The 27,009-nt window shown below is 40.1% G+C and overlaps 2 protein-coding genes across 4 annotated transcripts in view; one reads left to right on the plus strand and one right to left on the minus strand.

The window, feature by feature from the left end:
• Positions 1-6,291, plus strand: part of LOC117520643 — a 13,304-nt gene extending 7,013 nt beyond the window's left edge. The window contains exons 3-6 of one of the 2 annotated variants that reach the window (XM_034181953.1): positions 3,953-4,243; positions 4,454-4,626; positions 4,743-4,838; positions 6,098-6,291. In XM_034181953.1, the coding sequence (XP_034037844.1) occupies positions 3,953-4,243; positions 4,454-4,626; positions 4,743-4,838; positions 6,098-6,277 (740 nt within the window). In that variant the 3' untranslated portion in view covers positions 6,278-6,291. Of the gene's footprint in view, positions 1-3,952; positions 4,244-4,450; positions 4,627-4,742; positions 4,839-6,097 lie in introns of both variants that reach the window. The other variant, XM_034181952.1, reaches the window with a different exon arrangement.
• A 6,589-nt stretch (positions 6,292-12,880) lies between these two features.
• Positions 12,881-25,101, minus strand: si:dkey-74k8.3. Of its 2 annotated transcripts, none has more exons than XM_034181527.1 (3): positions 24,682-25,101; positions 13,561-13,663; positions 12,881-13,354 (listed from the first exon to the last, which is right to left on the minus strand). In XM_034181527.1, exons 1-3 carry the CDS (start codon positions 24,889-24,891, stop codon positions 12,996-12,998), a joined length of 672 nt encoding a protein of 223 aa, XP_034037418.1. In that variant the 5' UTR covers positions 24,892-25,101; the 3' UTR covers positions 12,881-12,995. The 2 variants fall into 2 exon arrangements, with proteins under 2 accessions (XP_034037418.1, XP_034037419.1); XM_034181528.1 differs by lacking the exon at positions 24,682-25,101 and adding an exon at positions 24,383-24,663.
• Between the last annotated feature and the right edge of the window lie 1,908 nt (positions 25,102-27,009).

Below are 27,009 nucleotides of genomic sequence, written 5' to 3' on the forward strand. Positions count from 1 at the left end.
GATAGATGGTTATGTTAGAGATGTGGGAATGGACCGGTTGTCTGCCGAGATAGTCATCATCCAGGACCCAAGGCGGTTCCATTCGGGGTTTTCACGTATCCCATAATCCCTTGCGCGCCAGAGAGTCGCTGCAGTCAAAACAACATAAAGAATCCACATGATGACAATTGTAAATGAATATTATACTACAAAAATGTAATTTTTTTTTATGCTTTTTGCCACGCTAATAAGAGACTGCTGCATGATACCCTGAAAACTTGCTAAAACAATTATAACAAATAATCTGTGTCTGCTATGTTTAATCTGCGTGGAATTTAATAAACGCAAACTGAATTTCAGACATATTATATATATTAGTCTGGAACAAAGAGGACAAACAGTGTTGTAAAGAACAATAATCAAGACTTTAAAGAGCAAACTTCACTTTCTCCCAGAACGACAGGAAGCGAGCGTAGCTCACAGCAGCTCCCATTGAAAAATAACGGAGAGACAGCCTGTGATTCTCGCATGTTTACATAAAACAAACGCAATAACAATGTCTAAAAACCCAGAGAATATATTCGCGAAAGTTTTAGGCACAATATAAAAATAGTTTTATGTTGCGATGTTAATTGTGTTGTCTGTGTGCAGCGGTTAAAGTGCAGCGTGATCAGAGCGTATCAATGCAGTTCTCAGTGTTACTGAGATCTCGCAGCGCGGCGACCTCTCCGAGGTTTTGCGGGATTTGAAACCTGAAAAGCCTCAATGGTGTTGTGGAAATGGCAAAGCGCAATATCAGCGCATGCTCCCAGACTTGACTTTGCTTGACTTGTGCATTCAAAAAGTGTCTGAACTTATTTTATCCCATTTAAACAAATGACGCATATGAGTTCTCATTTGGTGGAGAGGTGTAGGGAAACTTCTTGCGCATGTGTGATTTATTTATTTATTTATTTTATTTTTTTCCAGCCCACAGAGCGTATCAGTCGCTAGCAGTTACCCTTAGAGTGAACAGCTGTACTGAGCACCTGTCAGATTCTCATTTGTTATAACTATATGGAACGACTTGAGCAAAGGTATTGCACCAAATTTTGACAGAAGCTTGATGATACCCAAGCAGAAACCATTTTGAAGATTCAGCAGGTTTTTGGCAACGATGCCATGAGCATAACACAAATAAGAGTGGTATATTCGCTTCTGGAGCGGTAGGCCATCCACAAGCTGAAATGACAGAGTGAAAACTGAATACGGTCTTTGGTCATGGATGACCGCTGTGTCACCCACAAATTTGCGAAGGAGGTGGAGATAAGCACAGGTTTGGTACATTGCAATCCACAACGCTTTTTTGAATGAATTGATTTATCCGGCACACAGCTGAGCAACAACAAAGGCAATAAGAAAACAAAAGAAACAACATTGTTTTTTAACTGGCTCTCTGAACGTGTTAGCTGAAACGCAGCCACAACACTGTTTTTATAGGCTGCTTGAACATGATCCATGTATTTCTTACACTTGAAACAGTCAGGAATATTTTGTTTTAAGACTTTCCGCCATCTCGCAGGTGTGCACGAGTGTGCCGCCTGATTCAGTGCGCCGTACAGTGAGGAGACGATAGACTTCACCCCCAACTCTTTTATATATATATATATATATATATATATATATATATATATATATATATTTATTTATTTTTTTACTGCGACTGCATAGAAATGAACACAGTGATCACCTTAGAAACAAGTCATTGTGACACGATATCACACTTATGCAAACTTTGAAATTAATCTGCAGCTCCGTTCTTAACGTTAGCAGCAGTTTACGTTCTATTCAACAACACCTGGGATGCTTACAGTGTTTAAAACACAGTCAGAAACACTCGGAAAAACAAGTACTAGCTAGTACTTTGTTTTTGGAAGTCTCCATAGCTGCTTGTTTTGATTGGTGTATGCTTACAGACTGTTGACAGAAGTGCACAAATTAATGCAGGTATATCATCACGTGACCTCTAACAGCTAAAATCTGAGTTGTTATAAATTCTGTGCAACATGTTCTTTAATTAAAGAGCATGGAAAATTCCACAGTGTTCTTCAAATTTGTACCATTATCTGTAGAAGTGTTTGAATAACACAGTGGCATAATTTGGGGAACCTTTGGGTGTAAGGTACTAACTATAGAATTAGTGCCTTCTTGAGTTTAAGAGCTGGGTGGAATATAAGGAATTCAGAATTCCAGGCTTCTGGAGCACAAATCTGGACCTCCACAAGTATGGTTCCTCCTTAGAAACCATCTTGAAAATATTCATGATATGTGGTATGAGTAAGTGTCCAGTCTGTTATACAAAAATAGTTTGGGATCATATAAATGTTATATAAATAAGAAAGGTGGTCCAAATTAAAACACAGAAATTTAAGAACCTCAGGATTACAAGGAAAGAACTCATGAAGGTGGTGGAGGCATCAGAAAGAAATGACATAATTGTCAACATTTAAGAGTGTGCTCCATCCTCAAGGCCTGAAAGGCTGTCAAATAAAGAGGAGGCCATTAATCAAAAAGTGAGAGGAGGGGAAAAAAGGTTCAGCTTTTACCCTGATGATCAGCTGTAAAATTAATTAATTAATTTGTGTCCCTTGACAAGTTTTGCTTCTTCTTCTATTAATGGCTGCCTTGTCCGCCTTGGAAATAAAATAGGTATTCTTACTGAAATAATAAATCACATTAAATTTCATGTGTAATTTCTTTGTTTTATTTTAGCTTGAGGCCTCTCTTTTTTTTTTTTTTTTTTTTGAGAGTAGGAAGCTCAGTTATTGAAAGATGCATGAAACGTTCCCACACTCGGATCAAACTGAACACACACACACACCTAGTGATGTTAAGCTCGAGTCAGGCTGCTCGACACAGCATCGAGCTTTGTGAACCAGAAGTGTCGGTGAGCAGCGTTTCGAGCACGCCCCATCATGTGACCACTGCGAGCGAGGCCTCGTTACGTCACACCACGTGTCGAGCTTTGCGGGAAAGTCGAATAATCTGAGCGTGTCAATACGACCCGCCAAGTATTTAAATGAGATCTGAATCGCGGCACAAGCTATGGGTTTGAGAGGAGGAGACTGCTAGCGACAGTGTTATTGCCAATTATTACGTGACAGGGACAGCATTAGTTTATATTTAGGTCTAGTTTAGAGTTCATTTAGTATAGTTAGCTACATACACATAGGACCTAACCACACACAACAGGCATCCATTCATATACAACATTTATCCACACAGTACATCAACACAGGTTATAGGTTAGACTATATATTCATAGGTAGATCAGAGACTGAGCTGAGTGACTGAAGAGCTGTGATTTTGGCGAGCGGGTCTTCTCCAAAGCTGGAGAGGTGGTGAGGCAGAAGAGGAGCCGATTAAAGCCCAGCACTGTTGAAATGATTATTTTTTTGAATAAAAATTGTTGATAGTTGCACAATCACCGTCTCCTATCCCCTCTATTCTAATTTACAAATTACAGTATCATAAGCACAAGTTGCAGAAGCACATGCCTTTCTCACTTTTCCCGTCACATTCCATCCAAATATTGTTTGAGGACTGATGAATCTACATATAGTCTACAATAAAGGCTTTCATAACCAGTATGTGTGCATCTGTAGGGACTATTTATTACATTAAGAAAGACACAATAATGAAGATGACATTTTTTTATTAGTATTTTTCAAGGACAAACCACATCAGTCATGAATTACTGCAAACATTTGTCACAGCACTCGCTCAGGGTAATTCTCAAAACAATCCAGCAGATGTCACCCTTCAAACTGTGTCAAACGCCTCGAAGCAGTGTGTCATTTTCAGCCAGTTGTGTTGAAGTGGCTCATTGGTTCATGAGGCCTCGAAATTACCATCACTACACACACCTTTAATATTGAAACTATATTTTGGCTTGAATAACTTGTTTGTTGGTTTGGTGTATGTTCTCTTCCAGCACACACAGCCACCTATATAAAGAGTCCAGGTGAAAGCTTCAGCTTCAGTTTCGATCTGGAACCCAGCTCGTGCAATATCTACTTCTACCCGGACTGTGACAGTTTTGAACACAATGAGATTGTAACTGAAGGCAGGCTGAAGGAGTATAAATTGCACATGTTTTTGGACTTTGTAAAGCCTTGTGGGATATTTGTCGAGAGGCTTCACATGCCGTGGTGCAGCGGAATGTTTCACATTCGGGATCGGCAGGGCCACTTGGCCATGGAGGGGAAACTGTACATTCAGAGTAAGTTTCTTGCTTTTAAGTGTTAAATGTCTTGACAATAAGTATGGATTGTCAGTCTGTCTTACAGAATTATATTTGGATAACTTGACGCTTGTTAGTCTTTTAAAAACAAACAAATGTTTAAAATTGAAATTTGTCTGTTGTGTCAGTAGCATGACATCAATTTATGACACTTCCCATGTTAATGTTTCAGTTTTAATTTTTCTACAGATGCAGGTTCCAATTACAAGAGTATTGGCCTTGGTGTTGCCGTCTCTTTGCTTTTCTCTTGCTGTGTGAGGTGCTTCTGCTGCAAGAAGAGCACCAAAAAAAGCAGGAGTAATGTTCCTCAGACTACTGCTGCTGATGATACTGCTGCTGCTGAACCTGCTGTGCAATACTATGAGGTAAAGCTGGGTGATATGTTTTAGTGTATAATCATGCAAAGTTTAAATTGTCTTGTTGCAGATATCCTATTTCCATCGTTTTGCTGAAACCGCTGTTTTTAATATTGAAATTGCAGTATGAGACTGAGCCTGCAGGTCCAAGAAAATATCAGAGCAGCCATTCCACTGTGACCCTCCACCCCTCTCGGGCCGACACCTCCACTGGTTTATTGGTTCGTCTATTATATTGCATTTGCATTGTTTACACTTCTTACATTTAATATATTCTGGCTCCACTCTGTGTGGTGATTCGATCCACCACTTACTAATCCTCAGTTATGAATGACACACACACACACACACCGAACAACAACAACAAGCCCTCATTGTCTCTTGGAACATCACAATAATTTCTGGAAACCCCAAGAAGGTTCTTTCAGTCTGGAAACTTTAGGACACATTAAGTGACACAAATTAAATAATATTTTCTGTTTTTTTTAATTGCAAAATTATGAATATTGACAAAGATATCATCCATAATGCAACCAACAAATTGTGCAGTGTTAAATCGAGTAACTCTGTAAAAGAAGTGTACACAGTACTCCCATCAATATTTACTTTATCATTCTGGCAGATATGCAGCAGTGTTTCCTTGTGGCAGGAAACAGTGTAATCAGTCATGTGAAAGTCCACCATCTTTGTGAAAAATGCATTTTACAAAATTATAAAATTCAAGCCATACTCAAAATTTAGTAATTTGTGCCAAGACTTAAAACCTACAGTATGTATCCTGCCAAAATACATCCCTTTGGGCCATATCTTCCACCCAGCGCAAAAGCGGCGCCTAATGCAATGCAACTGTTAATGGTAGTTTCCAACTAACGCATGTGGTTTTCACGCCCACCACCCACATCGCCTAAACAGTCCTTGAGCCAAGCAGGTTTTCTGAACCATTTAAGGGGATTAAAGAACATATTCCAGCCTCAGTGTGGTCTACACAAACATCTATGATGGCTATCCCAGGGTAGGAGCTGTAGTCAGGTAGGGGGTCATTGAAACCTTGTGATATCTTTTTGGAATACTTATGATCAGACAAATATGTGTTATTTTGTCAATTTAATTGGAGCATTTTTATTCAATTTTTACCATTATGTAACTCTTCATTGACCCCAACCTGGCTACAGCTACTACCCTGAGATGGCTATGATACATTTTTGGGTAGGCCCTGGTACACTGAGGGTGGATTGTAAGTATCGTTTAGTCCCCTCAAGTGGTATTGATTAGGTCAAAATTGATGGCTGGCTCATGGGCTAAGTAGTGTATATTGTGACAACCGTAAAAGACTGATGTGTGGTCTCCTTTCGTGTGATATAACTGTGATAAAACATCTTTCATTTGAACAAGGTCATATCACGAATGCTCAACCAGAATGTGAATATTGCCGTTCTGCATCAGTATCTACATTGACAATTTTTTTTTTTTATCTATCCAGGGTACAGCTGCAGAAGAGCAGCGCTCTGCTCCAGCCCTTGATCTTTCCTCAGACTCTGTGCCCCGGTTTGAGCTGAAAGGAGTAAACTTTCTGTCTGATGTGCCCCTCAGTTCAGCATCAGTGTCCTGTGATGTTTATACCTCAGACAAACTCAAGTTCCCCTCAGATCCTGCAGACTGAAATACTGTCAGCTCAGTCATAACTGAAATTGAGCACCAAAAGTGCATTAACATCTGACTTGGTTTTTAGCAGACCTCTAAATGTGCTTAGGCTGACAGTTGTGGCTTAATTTGTCCCACAATTTTATTTAATTTTTTGAAATGTCTTTCTTTGCAACAAAGATGGGACACTCCAACCTGTAGCGAAGGTGTAAATGGGAAATAAAAAAACAAACAAAAAGAAACAAGGTCCTCAATTCTGCATTGCAACAGTCAACTTTTGGCCTGAATCTTTTGAGTCAAAACTTGAATGTTTTTCCACATATTCCAAATGTGATAATGATGTCCTCTGTAAGAAATTGTCAACATATTATTTTGAAAAGCCTAGACATGTACAACCCCTGGCAAAAATTATGGAATCACCGGCCTCGGAGGATGTTCATTCAGTTGTTTAATTTTGTAGAAAAAAAGCAGATCACACGACACAAAACTAAAGTCATTTCAGATGCCAACTTTCTGGCTTTAAGAAACACTATAAGAAATCAAGAAAAAAAGATTGTGGCAGTCAGTAACGGTTACTTTTTTTAGACCAAGCAGAGGAAAAAAATATGGAATCACTCAATTCTGAGGAAAAAATTATGGAATCACCCTGTAAATTTTCATTCCCAAAACTAACACCTGCATCATATCAGATCTGCTCATTAGTCTGCATCTAAAAAGGAGTGATCACACCTTGGAGAGCTGTTGCACCAAGTGGACTGACATGAATCATGGCTCCAACACGAGAGATGTCAGTTGAAACAAAGGAGAGGATTATCAAACTCTTAAAAGAGAGTAAATCATCATGCAATGTTGCAAAAGATGTTTGTTGTTCAGTCAGCTGTGTCTAAACTCAGGACCAAATACAAAAAACATGGGAAGGTTGTTAAAGGCAAACATACTGGTAGACCAAGGAAGACATCAAAGCGTCAAGACAGAAAACTTAAAGCAATATGTCTCAAAAATCCAAAAATGCACAGCACACAAAACAAATGAGGAACGAATGGGAGGAAACTGGAGTCAACATCTGTGACTGAACTGTAAGAAACCGCCTAAAGGAAATGGGATTTACATACAGAAAAGCTAAACGAAAGCCATCATTAACACCTAAACAGAATAAACAAGGTTACAATGGGCTAAGGAAAAGCAATTGTGGACTGTGGATGACTGGATGAAAGTCATATTCAGTGATGAATCTCAAATCTGCATTGGGCAAGGTGATGATGCTGGAACTTTTGTTTGGTGCCGTTCCAATGAGATTTATAAAGATGACTGCCTGAAGAGAACATCTAAATTTCCACAGTCATTGATGATATGGGGCTGCATGTCAGGTAAAGGCCCTGGGGAGATGGCTGTCATTACATCAACAATAAATGCACAAGTTTACGTTGATATTTTGGACAATTGAAAGGATGTTTGGGGATGATGAAATCATTTTTCAAGATGATAATGCATCTTGCCATAGAGCAAAAACTGTGAAAACGTTCCTTGCAAAAAGACACATAGGATCAATGTCATGGCATAGGGTCAATGTCAACGAGCAGATCTGATTTGATACAGGTTTTAGTTTGGGGGATGGAAATTTACAGGGTGATTCCATAATTTATTCCTCAGAATTGAGTGATTCCATATTTTTTTCCTCTGCTTGGTCTAAAAAAGTAACCGTTACTGACTGTCACAATCTTTTTTTCTTGATTTCTTATAGTGTTTCTTAAAGCCAGAAAGTTGCCATTTGAAATGACTTTAGTTTTGTGTCATGTCTGTGATCTGCTTTTTTCCACAAAATTAAACAACAGAATGAACATCCTCCGAGGCCGGTGATTCCATAATTTTTGCCAGGGGTTGTATTATGTAGAATGCTGTGAGGGAATAGCTGGATAATATCCATCCTCTCCCATTTAATATGAAAACTTAAAAACAATAAATGCTGTCATTGTCTAACTTAGCAAAATGAAAGTGCATATAATGAGGACAAACTCATAATTTGGTGAACTTTGATGCAACAGATCAGTTAGAAAAGGGAACTTCTTGTGCCTGTGTAGTGTCCCATAGATGTGTGCCACCTGCTGGATGATAAGAGGATTTTTGGATTGATGCTGAAGGAGCGGGTGTGGCTGGTAGTGGCTACGTAATATGAGCAGTTTAATTTGTCTGTCTATATCTCTTTATCCATCTAATTGAGGAAGTGATGGTGTAGTGGTTAAGCAGTGGGCTTAACACCATAGGGTCCTGGGTTCAAACCCTCATCTGGCCAGGAAAGGGCTCTTGGGCGAGGTTACTAATCTCCATGTTGCTCCTGGTGCGTAGTGAGCGCCTTGCATGGCAGCACCCTGACATTGGTGTGGGTGAATGTGAGGCATCATAAAGCACTTTGAGCTTCTGATTCAGATGGAAAAGCGCTATATAAAATAATCTTATTTATCTTTTCTATTATTTAGCACTGTTGCCTCACAGCAAGGAGGTCATGGGATCAATTCCCACCTGTGGCTTTTCTGTGTGGAGTTTGCATGTTCTCCCCGTGTTTGCATTGGTTCCCTCCAAGTGTTCCAGCTTCCTCCCACATCTAAAGACATTCAGTTTGGTTGGATTGGAAACTTTATATGGTAGGTGTGAATGTGTTTGTCTATATGTGGCCCTGCGACAGAGTGGCGCCCTGTACAGGGTGTACCTGCCTCACACCCTGTGAATGCTGAGACAGACTCCAGCCCCCCATGACCCTTAGATAAGATCACTTACTCATCTTCAACTGCTTACTCTAATTATTATCTATCTATCCAATCTTATCTAATCTATTCTAAAACAGGTTCACCTTAGTGTAATTCTTTCTATTGAACATATCTTTTTGAGTAATTGTGGTAACAAACCAACAGACACGGGTGACAACGTAACCTTGTTGACGTGCACTTCTAAATAAAACCCACGTCACACTGTGGCACGCAAGAGTCTCGTGTTAAGGTTTTGGATGTGTTGTTGAACAGAACATACAAATGTCTTTCTGAAGAACGTCTTTATAAATTCCACTGATTTGCTACCTCAGTCAGTATGAAAAAGTTTAATAATGCAGGCAAACCTGCTTCTGTAGAAATGGTCAAAATGGATGTCTGGGCAGCTAACTCGCTCTGCTTCTTGCACATTTTGAATAGCTTGTTGTAGCTTCATAGTATTTATTTGTTTGGCTTAATATTTTGTGACTGCAGTTGTAATAAAATATTAGTGGCATTTGTGAAATGTATTTGTTTTTAGATCAGCTGTAAATGTTCATAACGTTATACTCTGAAACATTCTCAGGTCTAACGAACAGGTCTGAGTGCTTCAAGATATTTTATAGTGATTGACAACTTCAATAAATAAATAACAATCACTAAACCTCTAACACCACTTGCCTTTCTGCATCAGTAGGCATTGTAATTTTTTCTTCTTTGTTACACAGTAAGCATGTCAGCTGTCATATTCATACTTTATACAGCAAACAGCCTATTTTTAGGTTTTTAGAATTATTATTCTGGTAATGTCTTTTTTTAAATTATTTTTGTCTTTTTTAAATTTGGATGCATTTTCTAATTTATTACTGTTTTATTGTGAAAGTACTTTTTTCAGAAATGTGGCACTGGAAAACTTACTATCTGTAAGCATGTGAATTTTTTAAAACTTGTGTGTTTGTGCCAGGAGCATTAAAACTATAACCCTGCTACTTGGATTGTGTTCTTCCACTTCTGTTTTATTAATCATTGCATATAGAATATAATAAATCATGATGCATTTATAAGTGTGGAACACCTACCTCAACACCAGAAAATAACACCCACACTTCATGTCACTGCACACTCAACGCTCAGTCGAGCCCGTAAGCAAACCAACCGGTTCACAGAGAATGTTCAGTAGACAGTGCAGGTTCTTAAAGCTGGATGGAAAATAAAGCTGTTTGGTAGGGAAAAAAAACACTTATTTGTAGTATTACTGCGGGACATTTATGAATGATGGATTGCATACATTAAATACTGCACTTGAATTTTAGAGATGCAGTTTTTAACACGTGTCTGCCTGGTCGGTGTGTATACATCTCTAGACCAAAAACTTCATCTATCACGGTGAAGCTTGGTACACAAGGTCACCTCACCAAGTCAGTATTGGACAGGGTTCAGATTGAATTCTAGCCACAGGGGGTGGAGTCTCAATTTATCATCAAAGTGAAACAATATACAAAGTCATCTCAACATTAGGCCCCTTTTGATTCTAAATTTTCTAAGTTCTTGCATACACTAGGTTTGAGAGGCTCTGCTCCCCGGTGGCCAAAGTCTTCATGGCATGTGATTAAAATTATTATTCCCAATTCTAAGACCTTACCAAAGTTTGAGACTGGGTGTAACAGTCCAGGTGAAGGTAAGTATTGTCCTTTTCTTATATGTATATGTCGCGGACATGACGAGCGAAGCTCTTCAGCATCTCACCATGTCGTTTAGGTCCTTCAGACTTTTTTTTTTGAATAAATACTTTGGTGCAGCATGAGCATGGCTAAAACCTTTCAAAACAGTAATACAAGCATTTAAATTTCACTGTTGCTGTACTTTGTGTGAAGTCTGTCATATCTTATATTGATATGACAATATTGCAATATGATAATCTGGCCATATTGTAGGCAAAAAAAAAAGGTGAGAAAAATGACGGTGAGATGAGCAACATCTACATAATATTTTAACTTACTTAGCTGTAATTATTAGAATAAATGAATTACTGAGTCTGATCTGCTTCAGGCTGTTAAGGAAGTTTATCCTGTTTTTATGTTGAGCTTTACCAATGTGCTCATAGGGTGGGAGCGGTCTAGATCACGTTTGCATATTGCACTTATGATTGGCACATAATAAATTGAATTAAAGTGATCCAGTGTAGTTTGGTATAATCACAATTTGTAAAGTTATTTAAATTATAATCAGATTAAATAAGAGTTTGGATACTGGTTGGGACCTGCTTTCTCAAACACAAATAACATGCATTTTTGTGTGTCAGCTGCCTTTATATTTATTATAGTCAAATAATCCTTTTTAAAAAAATTCTAAAAACATATACTAAGCTCTCACGGTCAGTGATACTATATTTATCACTATAAAACAGTTTGTACAGTGAATCTTTAGTTTTCCAGCTGCATCTTTAAACACTCCAACATGTCAAAGTGCAAATGGGTCGGGACCATTTCAGGCTGGATTAAAAAAATCTGTTGGACAAGTGTTTTGCAGTGTCACCTGATTAACCCATTGGGAGAGCAAAGACATTGTCAGCATTTGGTTTGAAGAGTCCAGGTTGGTTGTGATGAGTTGAACTTAGTTTTCAAAGACCCCCATGTTAAAGTCAGAGGACACAGGCCTACTTCAGAGGGAGCCGTTTAGACAGCCTCCTCTACCATGGCACAACAGGCCCTACAACCACATGAATCCCAATCTATAACTCATCCTCACATGTGGGTGGGGTACGGGTCAAGAAGCAACCCATTAAGTTTTGGAGTGGATCCAGACCGGTTAACTTGTTAAATCCACTTTTATTAACATTGTGTGATGAGATCATTTTCTGTTTTTATCATTAAAAACCTCAATGGGGGGGGGGGGGGGGGGGGGGGGGGAAATACACATCTATATCTATCTCTGTGTGTGTGTGTGTATTAAAATGGCTGGACTATGTATTGGAGGTTAACATGCCTGAAGTGCTTGTCACACCTTGATGGACATATGAACCCTTCTAGTTCCATAAACATAAAAGGACACAGTTTTGATAAGGACAGGATTCGCAGACCATGACCTGGATCATAATTTCAACTTTTTATTAAAATTGGTCCATATATTTGTGAGTAATCTGGATGACAACCCAAACAGATGTGGTGTTTTTTTTTTAAACAGGACAATCGTCAAATTTTGTCTTTTCTTAAAAATTACCTCCAAATGGATGTTTTTGTCAATGTTAGCAGGACTACACAAAAATGAATTATCCAACTTTAACCAATCAATCAATCAATCAATTTTTTTATATAGCGCCAAATCACAACAAACAGTTGCCCCAAGGCGCTTTATATTGTAAGGCAAGGCCATACAATAATTATGTAAAACCCCAACGGTCAAAACGACCCCCTGTGAGCAAGCACTTGGCTACAGTGGGAAGGAAAAACTCCCTTTTAACAGGAAGAAACCTCCAGCAGAACCAGGCTCAGGGAGGGGCAGTCTTCTGCTGGGACTGGTTGGGGCTGAGGGAGAGAACCAGGAAAAAGACATGCTGTGGAGGGGAGCAGAGATCGATCACTAATGATTAAATGCAGAGTGGTGCATACAGAGCAAAAAGAGAAAGAACCAAATGAAAAGGTTAAACCTATTCTGGAATAGGTGTTCTTACATTTCCAGAGGATCTGGGCACAATCCAGGATGTTTTCACATCTTTGACATTGACAAACTGGCTGTTCTGGTTTTTGGCATCAGTATGAGCTCTAATGAGAGCGGATTAAAGACAAAGACACCAAAACAGAAAAGGCACTATGAGGATTATCATGTTCTTTTTGCAGGTTGTACTTTACCGAGAGGGTGTATAAAAATTACAGGGCTTGTGTTAATTTGATTTGCAAATAAGAAACTTATTTTTTTCTGAAAAATCCCAGAGATGACTTTATTTCCTGTACCAGTCTGACAGGTAGAATCACAAAATATTTCTTTCGTCACAGATCACCCTCACTGTCCTCCTTTCCTCCTTTCCATGGCCTTTAGCCGGTCCTCCAGGTAGCCCAGTCGGCTCTCCACAGTCACCGCTTTTTCTGAGCCGCCTGTCAGTAGACTCAGCAGAACGCATCCCAGCACCAGGCCGGCCAGTCGCACTGCCGTGATGTCCGCCAGGGCGCTGCTGTCAGCCACAATGAGTCCAAACAACCAGAGTGCCAGGACCGTTTTCACCACCCAGAACACCTGCCTCATCACGCCAAACAGCAGACGGAGAACGAGAGTGAGCACCCAGTAACCGATGAGAGACAGAAGTCCCCACTGAGCGACGGCGGTCACACCCTCCGGCGTGAAGCGAGGCAACGTCAGGGCAACTGTGAGGAGGAAACCACACAAAGACACAGTGTTTGACAAAGCATCAGGAGCTTCACGTTCAGTTAGCAGGGCGTGGCAGACGCATCTCTGGGATGGACATGTTCGTCTGCATTTTTTAAATTTATCTTTTCATGCCCCAGATATGAGCAAATGCTGAAAATATCCAGCAAGACGCCCGAGTGCACAGGCCACTCCTGGTACGTACCGTCACACCCAGTGACCCTGAGGATCTCTGTGACATACACAGCGATGACATTCAGGCCGCTGGCAGCTCCTTCAGCGAAGAACCGGATCACCATCTGCACAAACTGCGGTAAAGTGGGAGAGCAGAGACACGGCTTACTTTGCAACAATGAAGAGAGGCAACATTCTGAACATTTTAATGTTTCAAAGCGCTCACTGCAGCGTCCTCGCATCACACAGCAGCAGCCGACGGCTCAAACTGAAGACGTGACCTCGTACATCGACATCTTATGCATCTTACTCTGGTAGATGTGTTGCACTATGGGCTTTAAGAAACAGCGGTACGTGCAAGTGACAGCTGGACGGTTCCTTGACAGCCACTAAGGCAGCAACAAACGATTATTTGGATCATCGATGAATCTGATGGGGTTTCGACACGATTAATCGGATTAGCAGGGAATTTTTTAAAAATGTGCCAGGGAAACAATTTTTCTCTCCTTCCATCACTTTATTTAACAACAGAACATTATTTGAAAACTTAAAATACTTGAAAATCAACAAATCGTCAAATGTCCCTTGGCTGCTGAAATATAAAATAATAAAGAATGAAATGGTTTATAATAAAGAACAAAAATAAATATTTCAAATGACATTGCTTTATCAAAGTGCTGAGTTGCCATAAAACAACATTGAAACATATAAATGTTATGAAATATATAGTGAAAAAAGAAGTATATTTGTTGCTGCAAATGAGCAATTAGCATAACCAGTTAACCATAAAACCTAAATCAAAAACTAGCCTGACTCATATGTGCAACATTCTCTGTATAACTTGTAAACTACGTGGTCATTTCACAATGACATGTGACTCATGTCTCTTTCTCTAAAATTGTATTGTAGCATTATTAGTTATTATTACTATTATTATTGTTGCTATTATCAATATATAAATAAAAATAAAAAATATAATTTGTAATACATTTGACTCTTTTACGACAACAAACGCTGAGCCATTAATTATTATACAGAAAACAAATGCACAAACATGCTGAAATGCCAGCAGCTTAATGCTAACTTTAACATTGAAAACGCCACAGACATGCTAACACGTTAGCATCAGCGTTAGCATAAAATACATCTATCAACTGTTTCAGAAGACCATAACAGGTCAGTTTAATATAAAAAATGTAAATATTCCTCACAGACGTATGCTCTTTAGGGTTTTAGTGGGGAATAATTAAGATAAAGCGAAATAAAACAAATGAAACCAACGAAGCAGCAGCTCGAAGCACTCCACTGGTTCAAGATTCAAAGCAAAGCTTGGGGGATTATATGGAAGAAACAAAACATTTGCAGTAAAACAAAGTTATTTAGCAATTAATCGATGACTAAATTAGTTGACAACTATTTTAATAATCAATTTTAATCGATTAACTCGATTAGTTGTTTCAGCTCTAACAGTCACGGACTGTCCAGGTCAAGGCTAGCCCAGAAACTTTGTGTCTTATCTGCACCTGTTACATACAGTGAGAACTGACCGGAGTGTCGCAGCCAAACTGCACCTGCCACCACACGTCAGCGTGCAGCCGTGGTAAACGTGTTGGTGACATCGAGGCTAAAGCCACTTTTAATGTCAAAACCACAGGGGGAAACCTGACATTTATCATGGCTGAAGCCTGTCCCAGCACTCACGGAGCGAGAGGTGGGGTGCACCGTGCACAGGCCGCCAGTTCATTCCAGCTGTCATGACCATCATCTTTAAAATAATTAGCTTTTATATTTGGTCGTTATTTTATATGGCAGGACATTTTAGCAAATTAAGTAAGTCTAATTTTCTTGTGAAGGTTTAGGAAGTAAATCTTTAAACGTTATAATGTAGCCCCCACATGGCGTGACTACTGATACATCACAGAAACTGAAAAGCTGTTTTACAGCACCACAATTAGTAATAATTAGTTTCATTATACAATAATTTGTTGGCTTTATTACACAAGTAATTTCCATTCATTAGCATATAGTCCTTTTCTTTTATTGTTAAATGGCTGATTAAAGATTCTCAGTGGCTTGATCAAAAGGAGATAAAGTACAAAACACAGAAGCAGCAAAAAAAGGTTGCTTTTTTTGCTACAAATAAATTAATACGTCGTGGACATGAACAAGCGAAGCTTTTCAGCATCTCACCATGTCATTTAGGTCCTTCAAATATTTTTTCAGTCAATGATTCTGGGGAGCATTAACATGGCTAAAGACCTTCATGTAATTTACACACTAAATAGTCACTGAATGACCTCATGTGCTGTCAAGGTGTGCACTGCCTCTCCCTTTAGCGTTCCCGGATTCAATGCTGTCTCGACATTTAGCATTTCCCGTTTCAGTGTCGACTGTGCACTGAATTCCCATCTTTCTCTTTTTTAAAATTTATTTTCTTCTTATTAAAATTTAGACAAACAAAAAGTTACACAAAAACCACAGAGGATAAATATACCAGCGCAAAAAACATAATGAAAAACAGGTTCATATCCTCTGCTGTAGCGCCAGGAAATGTTATTTCCTTGTTTCACTGTGGGCTCAAAATTTAGCACTTCCTGTTTCAGTGTCAACTTGCCAGTGAATTTCCATGAGATCCCACAAGATCTCCTCAATCCAGGAAGTGTCGATCTAGGAAATGTTCAACATTTGACATTTCCTGTTTCACTGTGGACTCAAAATTTGGCACTTCCTGTTTGGGACTCCTTGTGCAATCCCTTACCAAAAAGTAGTACATGCAAGCATGTTTCAAGTATACTTCTAATTTACTTTTTATATACTTACCAGTACTATTTTTTGGTAAGGGATGAGCAAGCTTGCGGTGCTTGTGTGGCACTTTGCTCGTGTTAACTGACTCTTGACTATTTTTTTTGTTTCGACTGACTAATAAATTCATTGGTGGATCATGTTGGTGCTAGAGTGTTAGTGCTTTGGCTAATTGTTAGGTTTTTGTGTACAAAAAAGAAAAGGAGAAACATTTGTAGCAACTAGTCAAATACAGTCTGTAGTCTTCCAAATATTCGGGGTTTTCACGTATCCCATAATCCTTTGCGCGACAGAGAGTCGCAGTCAAAACAACAAAGAATCCACATGATGACAATTGTAAATTAATATTATACTACAAAATGTAATTTTTTTATGCTTTTCATCACATTAATAAGAGACTGCATGCATTGAGGCTTTTCAAGTTTCAAATCCCGCAAAACTTCAGAGAGGTCGCTGTGCTGCGAGATCTCAGTAACATTGAGAACTGCAACATAAAACTATTTTTATATTGTGCCTAAAACTCTCATGAATATATTCTCTGGGTTTATAGACGTTATTGCGTTTATTTTATGTAAACGTGAGAATCACAGGCTGTCTCTCCATTATTTTCAATGGGAGCTGCTGTGAGCTACACTTGCTTCCTGATCATGTCGTTCTGGGAGAAAGTGAAGTTTGCTCTTTAATGTCTTGATTATTGTTCTTTACAACACTGTTTGTCCTCTTTGTTCCAGAGTAATATATATAATATGTCTGAAATTCGGTTTGCGCTTATTAAATTCCACGCAGATTAAACGTAGCCGACATGGATTATTTGTTATAATTGTTTTAGCAAGTTTTCAGGGTATCATGCAGCCGTCTCTTATTAACGTGATGAAAAGCGTAAAAAAATGACATTTTTGTAGTATAATATTCATTTACAATTGTCACCGTGTGGATTCTTTATGTTGTTTTGACTGCAGCGACTCTCTGGCACGCAAGGGATTATGGGATATGTGAAAACCCCAAATGATACCCTGAAAACTTGCTAAAACAATTATAATGAACAATCCGTGTCTGCTATGTTTAATCTGCGTGGAATTTAGTAAGCGCAAACCGAATTTCAGACATATTATATATATATATTAGTCTGGAACAAAGAGGGCAAACAATGTTGTAAAGAACAATAATCAAGATGTTAAAGAGCAAACTTCACTTTCTCCCAGAAAGACAGGAAGCGGGTGTAGCTCACAGCAGCTCCCATTGAAAATAACGGAGAGACAGCCTGTGATTCTCGTATGTTTACATAAAACAAACGCAATAACGTCTAAAAACCCAGAGAACATATTCACGAGAGTTTTAGGCACAATATAAAAATAGTTTTATGTTGCGATGTTAATGCTGTTGTCCGTGTGCAGCGGTTAAAGTGAAGCCCGATCAGAGCGTATCAATGCAGTTCTCAATGTTACTGAGATCTCGCAACGCGGCGACCTCTCTGAGGTTTTGCGGGATTTGAAACCTGAAAAGCCTCAATGAGGTCAGCATCCTGTTTGAGACAAGGAGGTTCAACAAACTCAGTCTATCACTGAAGTCTGAATTAAATTACCCCGAAACGCTGAGTTTGCAGTTCCAGATCGGCTGATTTGTATTAGTTTAATCAAGTCAGAGTAGGTTCACTTTGTGTTTAAGTGTGCACACAAAAGGCAGTGTTAATGGAGCACTGATACTGGGATTCACCATGGCAACCACTAACAAACAAAAAGTTCAGTGCAACAGAGTGAGAAACCCCAGTGCAGGAAAAACTTGCTGCTTAAGTCAATGTGTGGTGGGGGGGTAGTTTGTTTGTGTCAAACACACATACATCGGCTGCTCCCTTGTTTTCACTCGGAGTCACCGATCATGCAGATCCGAGGTGGATCTGCATGTTGAACTGGCACAAGTTTCATGTCGGATGTCCTTCATGATGCAACTCCACATTCAGTGGTGGGCACAGTTCCGCTAATTCGCTAATGATCAAAGCTAACTTTTTGTTAGCAGATTAGCTTTTCAACGAAGTTCAAAAACCATCAGCAGACCAATTAGCTTCCGATAAATTTAGTTCTGATAACTTTTACACCACTATTTTTTTTTTTTACATAGTAAAGGTGAAAAACATTTATAAACCCTCTTGGCTCCTGTCTGCTACGTATTTTTCAGCAGTGAGGCAGCTAAGAAGCTAGAGCCCAACCGACTTTCACATTGTGAAAGACAATAAGACAATCACACACTGAAATTTTCCATTTTGTTTCAATAAGTTTAGCAATTTAGAATACCTCTGTACCCTACAAAGGAAGCAATCTAAAACTGGCTTTGTAACCTGCTACTTTTAACCATTTCCTTCTGTTTATCCCATTAGGTGTCACAGGTTGGGGCCTATGCCAGCTTAAACTGTGTGCCAGGCACCCAAGACAGATCACCTGTCTGTCACAAGGTGGATTTATCTTGGAGTCTGGAGGTCAGTTAGCTGAAGGAAGAGGACTGTTGTGTGTAATTCAGGGAGGTCAGACAGACACTGGGTGGAGCTGAAGTGATTCCTGCCAGTTAGGAGACTACTTGGTGTGACATCTGTACAGATGACAGAAGACAAGGCAATTTGGTGATGAAATGGAGGAATACAGGAAAGTATAAGGAGCAAGACATTGGAGAAAAATAATTAGCAAAGAGAGACAGATGAGTAAAGGAGTACAGGGTGATGCAGCATGAGGTGAAAAGAGACGTGACAAAGGCTAAGGAAAGCACATACAGTGACCTGTACATGAAGTTAAACACTAAGGATGGAGAAAAGGACTTGTACCAACTGGGCAGACAGACAGATCAACCCAGAAAGGAGGTGCAGTAAGTTAGGGTGATAAAGGATGCAGACAGAAAATTTCAGAAAAGTGAATAGATTGTTGAGAAAGTGAAGGGAGTATTTTGAGAAGCTGATGAATGAAGAAAATGAGAGAAAGGAGGGAAGGCTGGATTAAGTGCAGAGATTAAATCGGGAAGTGTAATGGATTAGGAAGCATGAAGTGAGGACAACTATGAAGAGGATGAAGAGTGAAAAGGCAGTTGATCTAGATGATAATGTCATACCAGTGGAGGCATGGAAATGTTTAAGAGAGATGTCAGTGGAATTTTTAACCAGGCTGTTTAATAACATTTTAGAAAGCAAGAGGGTGCCCGAAGGAGTGGAGACGTGTGCTGGTTCTAATTTTTAGGAATAAGGGTGATGTGGAGAGTTTCAGTAACTACAGAGGCATAATGTTCATCAGCTACAGCATGAAGTTATGGGAAAGAGTAGTACATGCTAGGCTTAGAAGCAGCAATATGGTTTCATGCTGAGAAAGAGCACTACAGATGCAATGTTTGCTCTGAGACTAGTGATGGAGAAGTATAGAAAGGGCCAAAAGGAGTTGTATTGCGTGTTTGTGGACTTAAAGAAAGCTTATAACAGGGTGCCAAGAGAGGAGTTGTGGTATTGTATGAGGAATCTGGAGTGGCAACGAAGTACATGAGGGTGGTACAGCATATGTACGAGGACAGAAGAGAGATGAGATGCGTAGTAGGAATGGCAGATGCATTAGACGTTAAGGTGGGATTACATCAAGGGTTGGCCCTAAGCCCTTTCTTGCTCATAACAGTTTACGGATGAGATCAGACGGGAGTGTCCATGGACAGTGTTTGCAGATGACAATATAAACTGTAGTGAGAGTAAAGAGCAGGTTGATATGAACCTGGAGAGGTGGAGATATGCTCTGGAGAGAGCATAACTTTTATCAATGCTTGTCTTAGATCAGGGTCTGTTCCAGCTGCTTTTAAACATGCTGTGGTTCGACCTCTTCTTAAAAACCTCACCTGGACTCATCAGTTTTATCCAATTTTAGACCTGTGTCTCATTTGCCATTTCTATCTAAGGTTTTAGAAAAGGTTGTCTTTTTACAGTTACAATCATTTTTAGAAGACAATCTCATCCTTGAAAAATTCCAGTCTGGGTTTAGATCGCGACACAGCACTGAGTCAGCACTTTTAAAAGTTCATAATGATATTACTCTGTCGGTGGATGCAGGGAATCCTGCTGTGGCTGGTTCTGTTGGACCTCACAGCAGCCTTTGATACTGTGGATCACACAGTACTTGTTTCCCAGTTGGAACATTTTATTGGCATTCATGGTACTGCACTTCAGTGGTTTAGATCATATTTGGCTGAAAGGAGCTTTTCTGTCATGATTGGGGACCTTCCTCATCAAACTGCTCCTCTGTGCTGTGGAGTGCCGCAGAGATCTGTCCTTGGGCCGATTCTATTTTCTTTGTACATTCTGCCATTGGGGTCAATTATAACCCAGCACAACCTGTCCTTTCATTGTTATGCAGATGATCTGCAAATCTATCTGCCTGTGAGGACTAATGGGAGTGATGCTTTGTCATCATTATTTAATTGTATTCATGATGTAAAGCAGTGGCTGTCCCAAAACTTCCTTTACCTGAATGATGGTAAAACTGAGATTATGGTGTTTGAGCGCACTGGCATACCAAATGTGGTAACACCAAATTTTGGTGCTTTGGCTAACTATGTAAAACCAGCTGTCAAGAATTTGGGAGTGATATTTGACAGCTGTTTGAGGTTCGATCAACAGATAAATTCTGTTGTCAAAGCTAGTTTTTTCCAACTTCGCCTTTTGGCTAAAATAAAGCACTTTCTCAGTAGACGTGATCTTGAGACGGCCATTCATGCTTTCATCAGCTCCAGACTTGATTATTGTAATGCACTTTATTCGGGCATTAATCAGTCGTCTCTTGCACGTCTCCAGTTGGTGCAGAATGCTGCTGCTCGTCTTTTGACAAACACTTTTAGACGTGAGCATATTACGCCCATCCTGTAGTCACTCCACTGGCTTCCAGTTCGTTTTAGAATTGATTTTAAAATTTTAATGTTTGTTTTTAAAGCTATTTATGGCCTTGCACCTCCCTACTTGTCTGAAATTTTAACTTTGCGCACCTACAGTAGGACATTAAGGGTGTCTGGCCAGCTTTACTTAGATGTTCCAAGGTAAAGATATAAACGCTGGGGTGATCATGCTTTCGCGGTAGCTGGCCCGACTGTGGAATGAGCTACCTCTTGAGTTACGTACTATTCCTGACCTAGCACTTTTTAAATCTAAGTTAAAGACTTATTTATTTAAACTGGCTTTTAACTCTTATTGGGGAGGTGACATGTTCTGTTATTTTTATGTTCTTTTTTATGTGTTTTAAAATTTTATGTGTTTTATTTTTGTAAATTTGTGTTTTTAATGTTAAGCACTTTGGACACCAGTCAGTGCTGTAAAGCGCTTTATAAATAAATGTTGATTGAAATGTTGATTGTTGAGAGAAGATTTTAAAAGATGTTGATTAAAAAAAATAAAAAAAATCAGCCTGAGCAAGACTGAGTATATGTGTGAATGAGAGGGAGTCCAGTGAAATAATGAAGTCACAAGCACTGGAGGTGTTGAAAGTAGATGAGTTTAAATACTTGGGGACAACTGTCCAAAGCAATGGAGAGTGTGGTAGAGAGGTGAAGAAGAGAGTGCAAGGAGGGTGGAGTAGGTGGAGAAAGGTAGCAGGAGTGATTTGTGACAGAAGGATATCTGCAACAGTGAAGGGGAAAGTCTACAAGACAGTAGTGAGACAAGCTGTTGTACGGCTTAGAGACGGTGAAGCCAACAAAGACAGGAGACATAGCTGCAGATGTTGTGATTTTCTTTGGGTGTGACGAGGATGGACAGAATTAGGAATAAATATATATCGGAAGAACAGTGCAGGTAGGACAGTTTGAGGGCAAAGTCAGAGAAGTGAGATTGAGATAGTTTGGACATGTGCAGAGAGACCCAGGTTATGAAGGGAGAAGGATGCTGAGGATGGAGCCACCAGACAGGAGAAGAGGGAGGCCAAAGAGGAGGTTCATGGGAGTGTTGAGGGAGGACATGCAGGTGTGACACAGGAAGATACAGAGGACAGGGTAAGATGAAGATGATTGATCTGCCCTAACAACAACAGCCAAAAGAAGCTGGTTAGCTGAAGCTTAAGTTAAAACAAACAAACAAAAAAACAACTTGTATTAAAACACAGTTAGCAATCAATCAATCATCTGAGTGCTTCTGAGGAGCTTATGAATGAAAAAAAAGGGAGGGAAGGCTGGATGATGTACTACGAGCCAAATGAACTATTTTTTTTCCCCTTCAAACTTTACTGAATAAACAAAGACTTAGTTTACAGTACAGCCACCACCTGGTAAATATGGAGTTCATACATAAAACTGTCTGTCGGCCCCGTGACAGACTGGGGGCCTGCCCAGGGTAAACACCACGTCTTGCCCAATGGCCTTTGGGATAGGCTCCAGCTCCTGTAAGCCTAAAGTAGAATAACCGGGTCTACAAAATTAAGGAATGATATACGAGTATGTTGCAACAAATCATAAAATGCAACAATGTGTCAGTAACTACACTATGCAACTTTCAGGTTTAGAACCTCTTATCGTTCTTTTTCGGCAATTTGTGGAAAAATGATTTTTTTTTTTTTCCCCTCACATGACAATTGTCAAAAGTAAAACAGCATCCAGAGATTTTATGACCAACAATATCTGAATGTAACTAACTCTGAAAAGTAAACCTGTCCATTCAGGTAAAGCGATAAATCACTGAAAGTTTTGCTTTTTGTTTTGGAACTTTAGATCGACTTGGATTTTTAGCCGTTTTCACACCAAAGTTTGTAGCAGACCAAAGACACGTCCCGTCATCCTGAGTAATGTCCGCTCCCTGAACTTGCAAGTGATGTGTTCGTGCACGGGTAGACGTCTGACATCAGCATCTTGTCATCTCCAAAGTTATTACTGTCTGAATAATATAGGGAAATGCGTGCCGGTTCAATCCAGTTTGTTCCTGTTCAAACAGTTTTGTCACTGTATTACTACCAGCAGGAACATCTTCACATGGAATAAGAATGTCATGTACAAAATGTCCTTGCTATAAATGGACAGGAGAGACCAATACGGTGATGACAGGTTGCTGGAACTTTCTGCACTTGGTCCAAAAGTCAAAATCATTCACAACAATTTTACACTAAAGCAAACCTACTGTTTGATATGGACCAAGATCTTTTATCTTCCAACAATGCCTTAATTTCTAAGAGAGATCACTTGCCCGTGAATAATCCCAGTCCACACAACAGATTATCATCAAGATGGCCTCTATCTACAATGGCTACAATCAAGACAGTCACATGATAAATGGGCGATGCAAGTATGGACAAATGAATGGACTCGGACTCCTTCACTCTTGAGGGAGTATATTCCAGTCCAGATCCAACCAAGTCACCTGCTGGCCATGACCTGAGGAGACATCAGTGGATTATCCTCAATCGTCTCCGGTCTGACCATGGACGCTTCAGAGCCTACCTGCACAGGATAGGTCTATCCAACAATAAATTCTGCGAATGTGGGGAAGAACAAACTGCATCTCATCAAGATGCCCAATTCCTCACCCGAGTGGGGATATGATCTCTGTAGATGACACCTTCAGAGAATGGATCTCTTCGTCAACACTTGATATCTGACATTCTCTTATGCATAAATAAATAATTCTTCCATCCAAGATTCAGCTGCTTTATTTGGACCGTGGTCTGAGCCAGCTGTCAAGCCTCTTGGACCAAAGTGAAAAGTTAGAACTAAACAGGGTATGTGTGGAAACACCCCCAGTATTACGACGAAAGAGCAAGACTCAACTTTTATGTTAAGGACCCAAGATATCATAGGCTTTAGCATTTACCCCCCAAGATGTCACCAAAGACAAATGACAAAAAAAAAAGCACAAATGATTACATCTCCACCTTCAGTGGCCTTCAGCCTCCAGAATGGTGGTCAAGCTTGTGTTTAACTCAAATTTCTAGAAACCGATGGGCGTTGCTGGGGTTTTGTGTGCACGGCGTTGTGTTCAGTTCGAGCCACTTCACGGGTTAAACAAAGCCGCATCAGGCCTCTGTTTAAGGGACCAAGTCAAGGCAGGTTAGACGGAGGCTTCTTACCAGGACCATCGCATAGAAGTTCTCCTGAACCAAGCAACACTGCACTCAGCGGCCAGAGCGCGCGGATGGCAGCAGGAAATCAGAGGCTGGAGTGCATGTGCAAAAAAGGTGCACGGATATAAGTAGACATGAAGAGATCAGGAGAAAGATTAACAAGTAAAGAGCAAGAGGAGAAGACAGTCTGGATGAGGAGCTAAAGTTAGTAATCAGGTGTCAGGATCTTCAGTATCTTACAGCCAGCAGAATGTCACAAATAGAGAGGTGTGAAGCAGCACCTCGACCCTCTCTGCCCACTTTACCTCCACGGCCGAGCGCACCACGGCGCTGCCCAGAACGGACTCCGCGACCCGCTGCACCTCCTGGCAGGTTCCACTGATCAGGTTGCGGAGAGTGACCGCAGGGGGGCGCTGCGCTGACGGCTCGGTCTGCTGCTCAGCCACGACGCAGCCCGCCGCCAAAGCGACCAGAACCAGAACCAAGTGACCCGAACCGGACCCGGAACAACACATGGCTGGATGTTCAAAAACAAAAACACAGCTCTGCTGAAATATATAAACAGTCGCAGACAGGCCTGGAAAGATATGTAAATATAAAAAATATAATAAAAAAAATCTCGCTGTTCTTTCTGTGCGTTAAAACACGAGGGCGAAAATGCGGCTTTAAAAAGGAAAAAAAAAAATCAAATAGTCTTGAGACGGTTTAAAACTTCAACAAATGCTCCGATTACAGCAGGCTACATATGGTAAAAAGAAAATGTTAAAGATTATTTACAGCTGGTGAAAAAAACATGATTTTAAAACGCTGGAGAAACTCAAAAAGCTTCCAAAAAGTTTCCTTTTGAGTTCTGGTTTAAATAGAAGAGAAGAAAAAAAATGTAATGACGTCAATCGGATCGTCTAAAAGCGTTTTATGTCGACGGGTTTCTCGATCTGGATCACATCTGCATCGCTGCAATGCAGGAAAAACCGCCACCTTCCAACGCTCCAAACGGACGGACGGACGGACGGACGGTTTAATTCTGTGTGCGCGAGCGAGGAGCAGGAGGAGCCGTCAGGAATAAAGGCACCAGTGCACGCTGGGATTTGTGGTTTTTGTAATCTTCGCCACGGGGAGGGGGCGCTTGGCGCTTAAGGATTCAGTTGGAAAGTCCAACTTAACACCCACGGGTGTACAAAATTTCGGAAAATTCATTGAATAGTTTTTTTTTTTTTTAAACCGTTCTGGGAAAAGGGTGCATGGGCACCTTTAGAAAGATTCGAGGTCAATGAAAATCTTTAAGTTGACACTGAGTCAAGGAATCGGCAAAATAATTGAAAAACTTTTTCAGCAATAAATTGAGAATTGTGCAAAATGTCATTGCCACTTTTTAAGGCTGTTAGACTGATTCGAGGACAATATGATAGTTTTCTTGCCTGTGGGCAGATCTCAAAAGTATGTAAAATTAGAGAAATGTTATTGAACAGATTTTCTGCAATAAATCGAAACTAGGACGTTGACTCATGGGGATGTGGTCATTTGTATGATATACGGAGGACAGCTGTGTGTTTTTTAAGTATTGACAGAGTGTTCTTGGCTTTTATGAAAGTCTTTATTTGTCTTTATATAGTCTTTATATCTGCTTTCAGTTGTGTTCAATTTTCTAGAATAAATTTTTGTCATTAATACAGTTTTCTGAAGCTGCCTAACCAGAACAACATTCTATGTAAAGAAATAACTGAAGTTTTATATTTGCACTGTGACAGTGTTCACATTAGATCAAATTTTTTGGCCTGTGTGAGACACTCTTGAGACAGAGTTCTCCTTTTTTGTCCAGAGTGTGAACATGTTAATTCTGGTTTTGGGCACAGAAAATGTCCAGATTTGACTCTACTGTCTGGGATGTCAAGGATGGACAGACTGATGAATTCTGTCAGGTCCGCAACAACTTCATAACTTTTATTTTGAATTACTTCAATTATTATGCCACACTTCCACAATGGAAGCAAGTGTTCTCAAAAACATTGTTCCGATCACCTTGCTGTTTTCATAACTTCATGAAAATTATGAAAACATGAGTTTCCAAAGTCAGCTCTTTGTGGATTCCAAATGATGCTCCCGATACACAAACACAGAGACCACTTCCCTTTCATTATATGGAAGTCAGGCATCTGATGTTTTACAGACGCTGTACTGGACCATCGTGCTGAAGAAAGAGCTGAACCAGAAGGCGAGGTTTTCAGTTTACTCTCTTACCATGGTCATGAACTTTGGGTAATGACTGAAAGAATAAAGCTGCGGATACAAGCAGTGGGAATGAGGTTCCTCCATCAGGTATCTGGGCATACACTCTGGGAAAGGGCGAGAAGCTCAATTATCTGGGAAGGACTCTGAGTAGACCCACTGCTTCTTCCTATTGAAAGGATCCAGCTGAGGTGGTTCGGGAATCTGGCGAGGAACCCTGTGGTTGTCTCCCTGGGGAGGTCTTCTAAGCACATCCAACTGGGAGGAGGCCCGGTGAAGACCCAGGACACTGACTTCCAGCTGGCTCGGGAACACCTCGGGACCCCCTAAGAAGAGTTAGAGGACTTGGCTGAGGATATGGAAGAGTGGGGTGAACTGCTTTTTTGACTGCAACCCAGGTAAGTGGC

The sequence above is a fragment of the Thalassophryne amazonica genome, chromosome 11 (assembly GCF_902500255.1).
Source record: "Thalassophryne amazonica chromosome 11, fThaAma1.1, whole genome shotgun sequence".
Lineage (NCBI taxonomy): Eukaryota > Metazoa > Chordata > Actinopteri > Batrachoidiformes > Batrachoididae > Thalassophryne > Thalassophryne amazonica.

What these genes read in the sequence shown, in the direction of transcription:
- si:dkey-74k8.3 (XM_034181527.1), bottom strand. Translation starts at nt 24,891, where the DNA reads ATGTGTTGTTCCGGGTCCGGTTCGGGTCACTTGGTTCTGGTTCTGGTC. An exon ending in TGGTGCGCTCGGCCGTGGAG is followed by an intron (nt 13,664 to 24,681) that starts GTAAAGTGGGCA and finishes ACTTTACCGCAG; the next exon opens with TTTGTGCAGATGGTGATCCG. An exon ending in CAGGGTCACTGGGTGTGACG is followed by an intron (nt 13,355 to 13,560) that starts GTACGTACCAGG and finishes TCCTCCTCACAG; the next exon opens with TTGCCCTGACGTTGCCTCGC.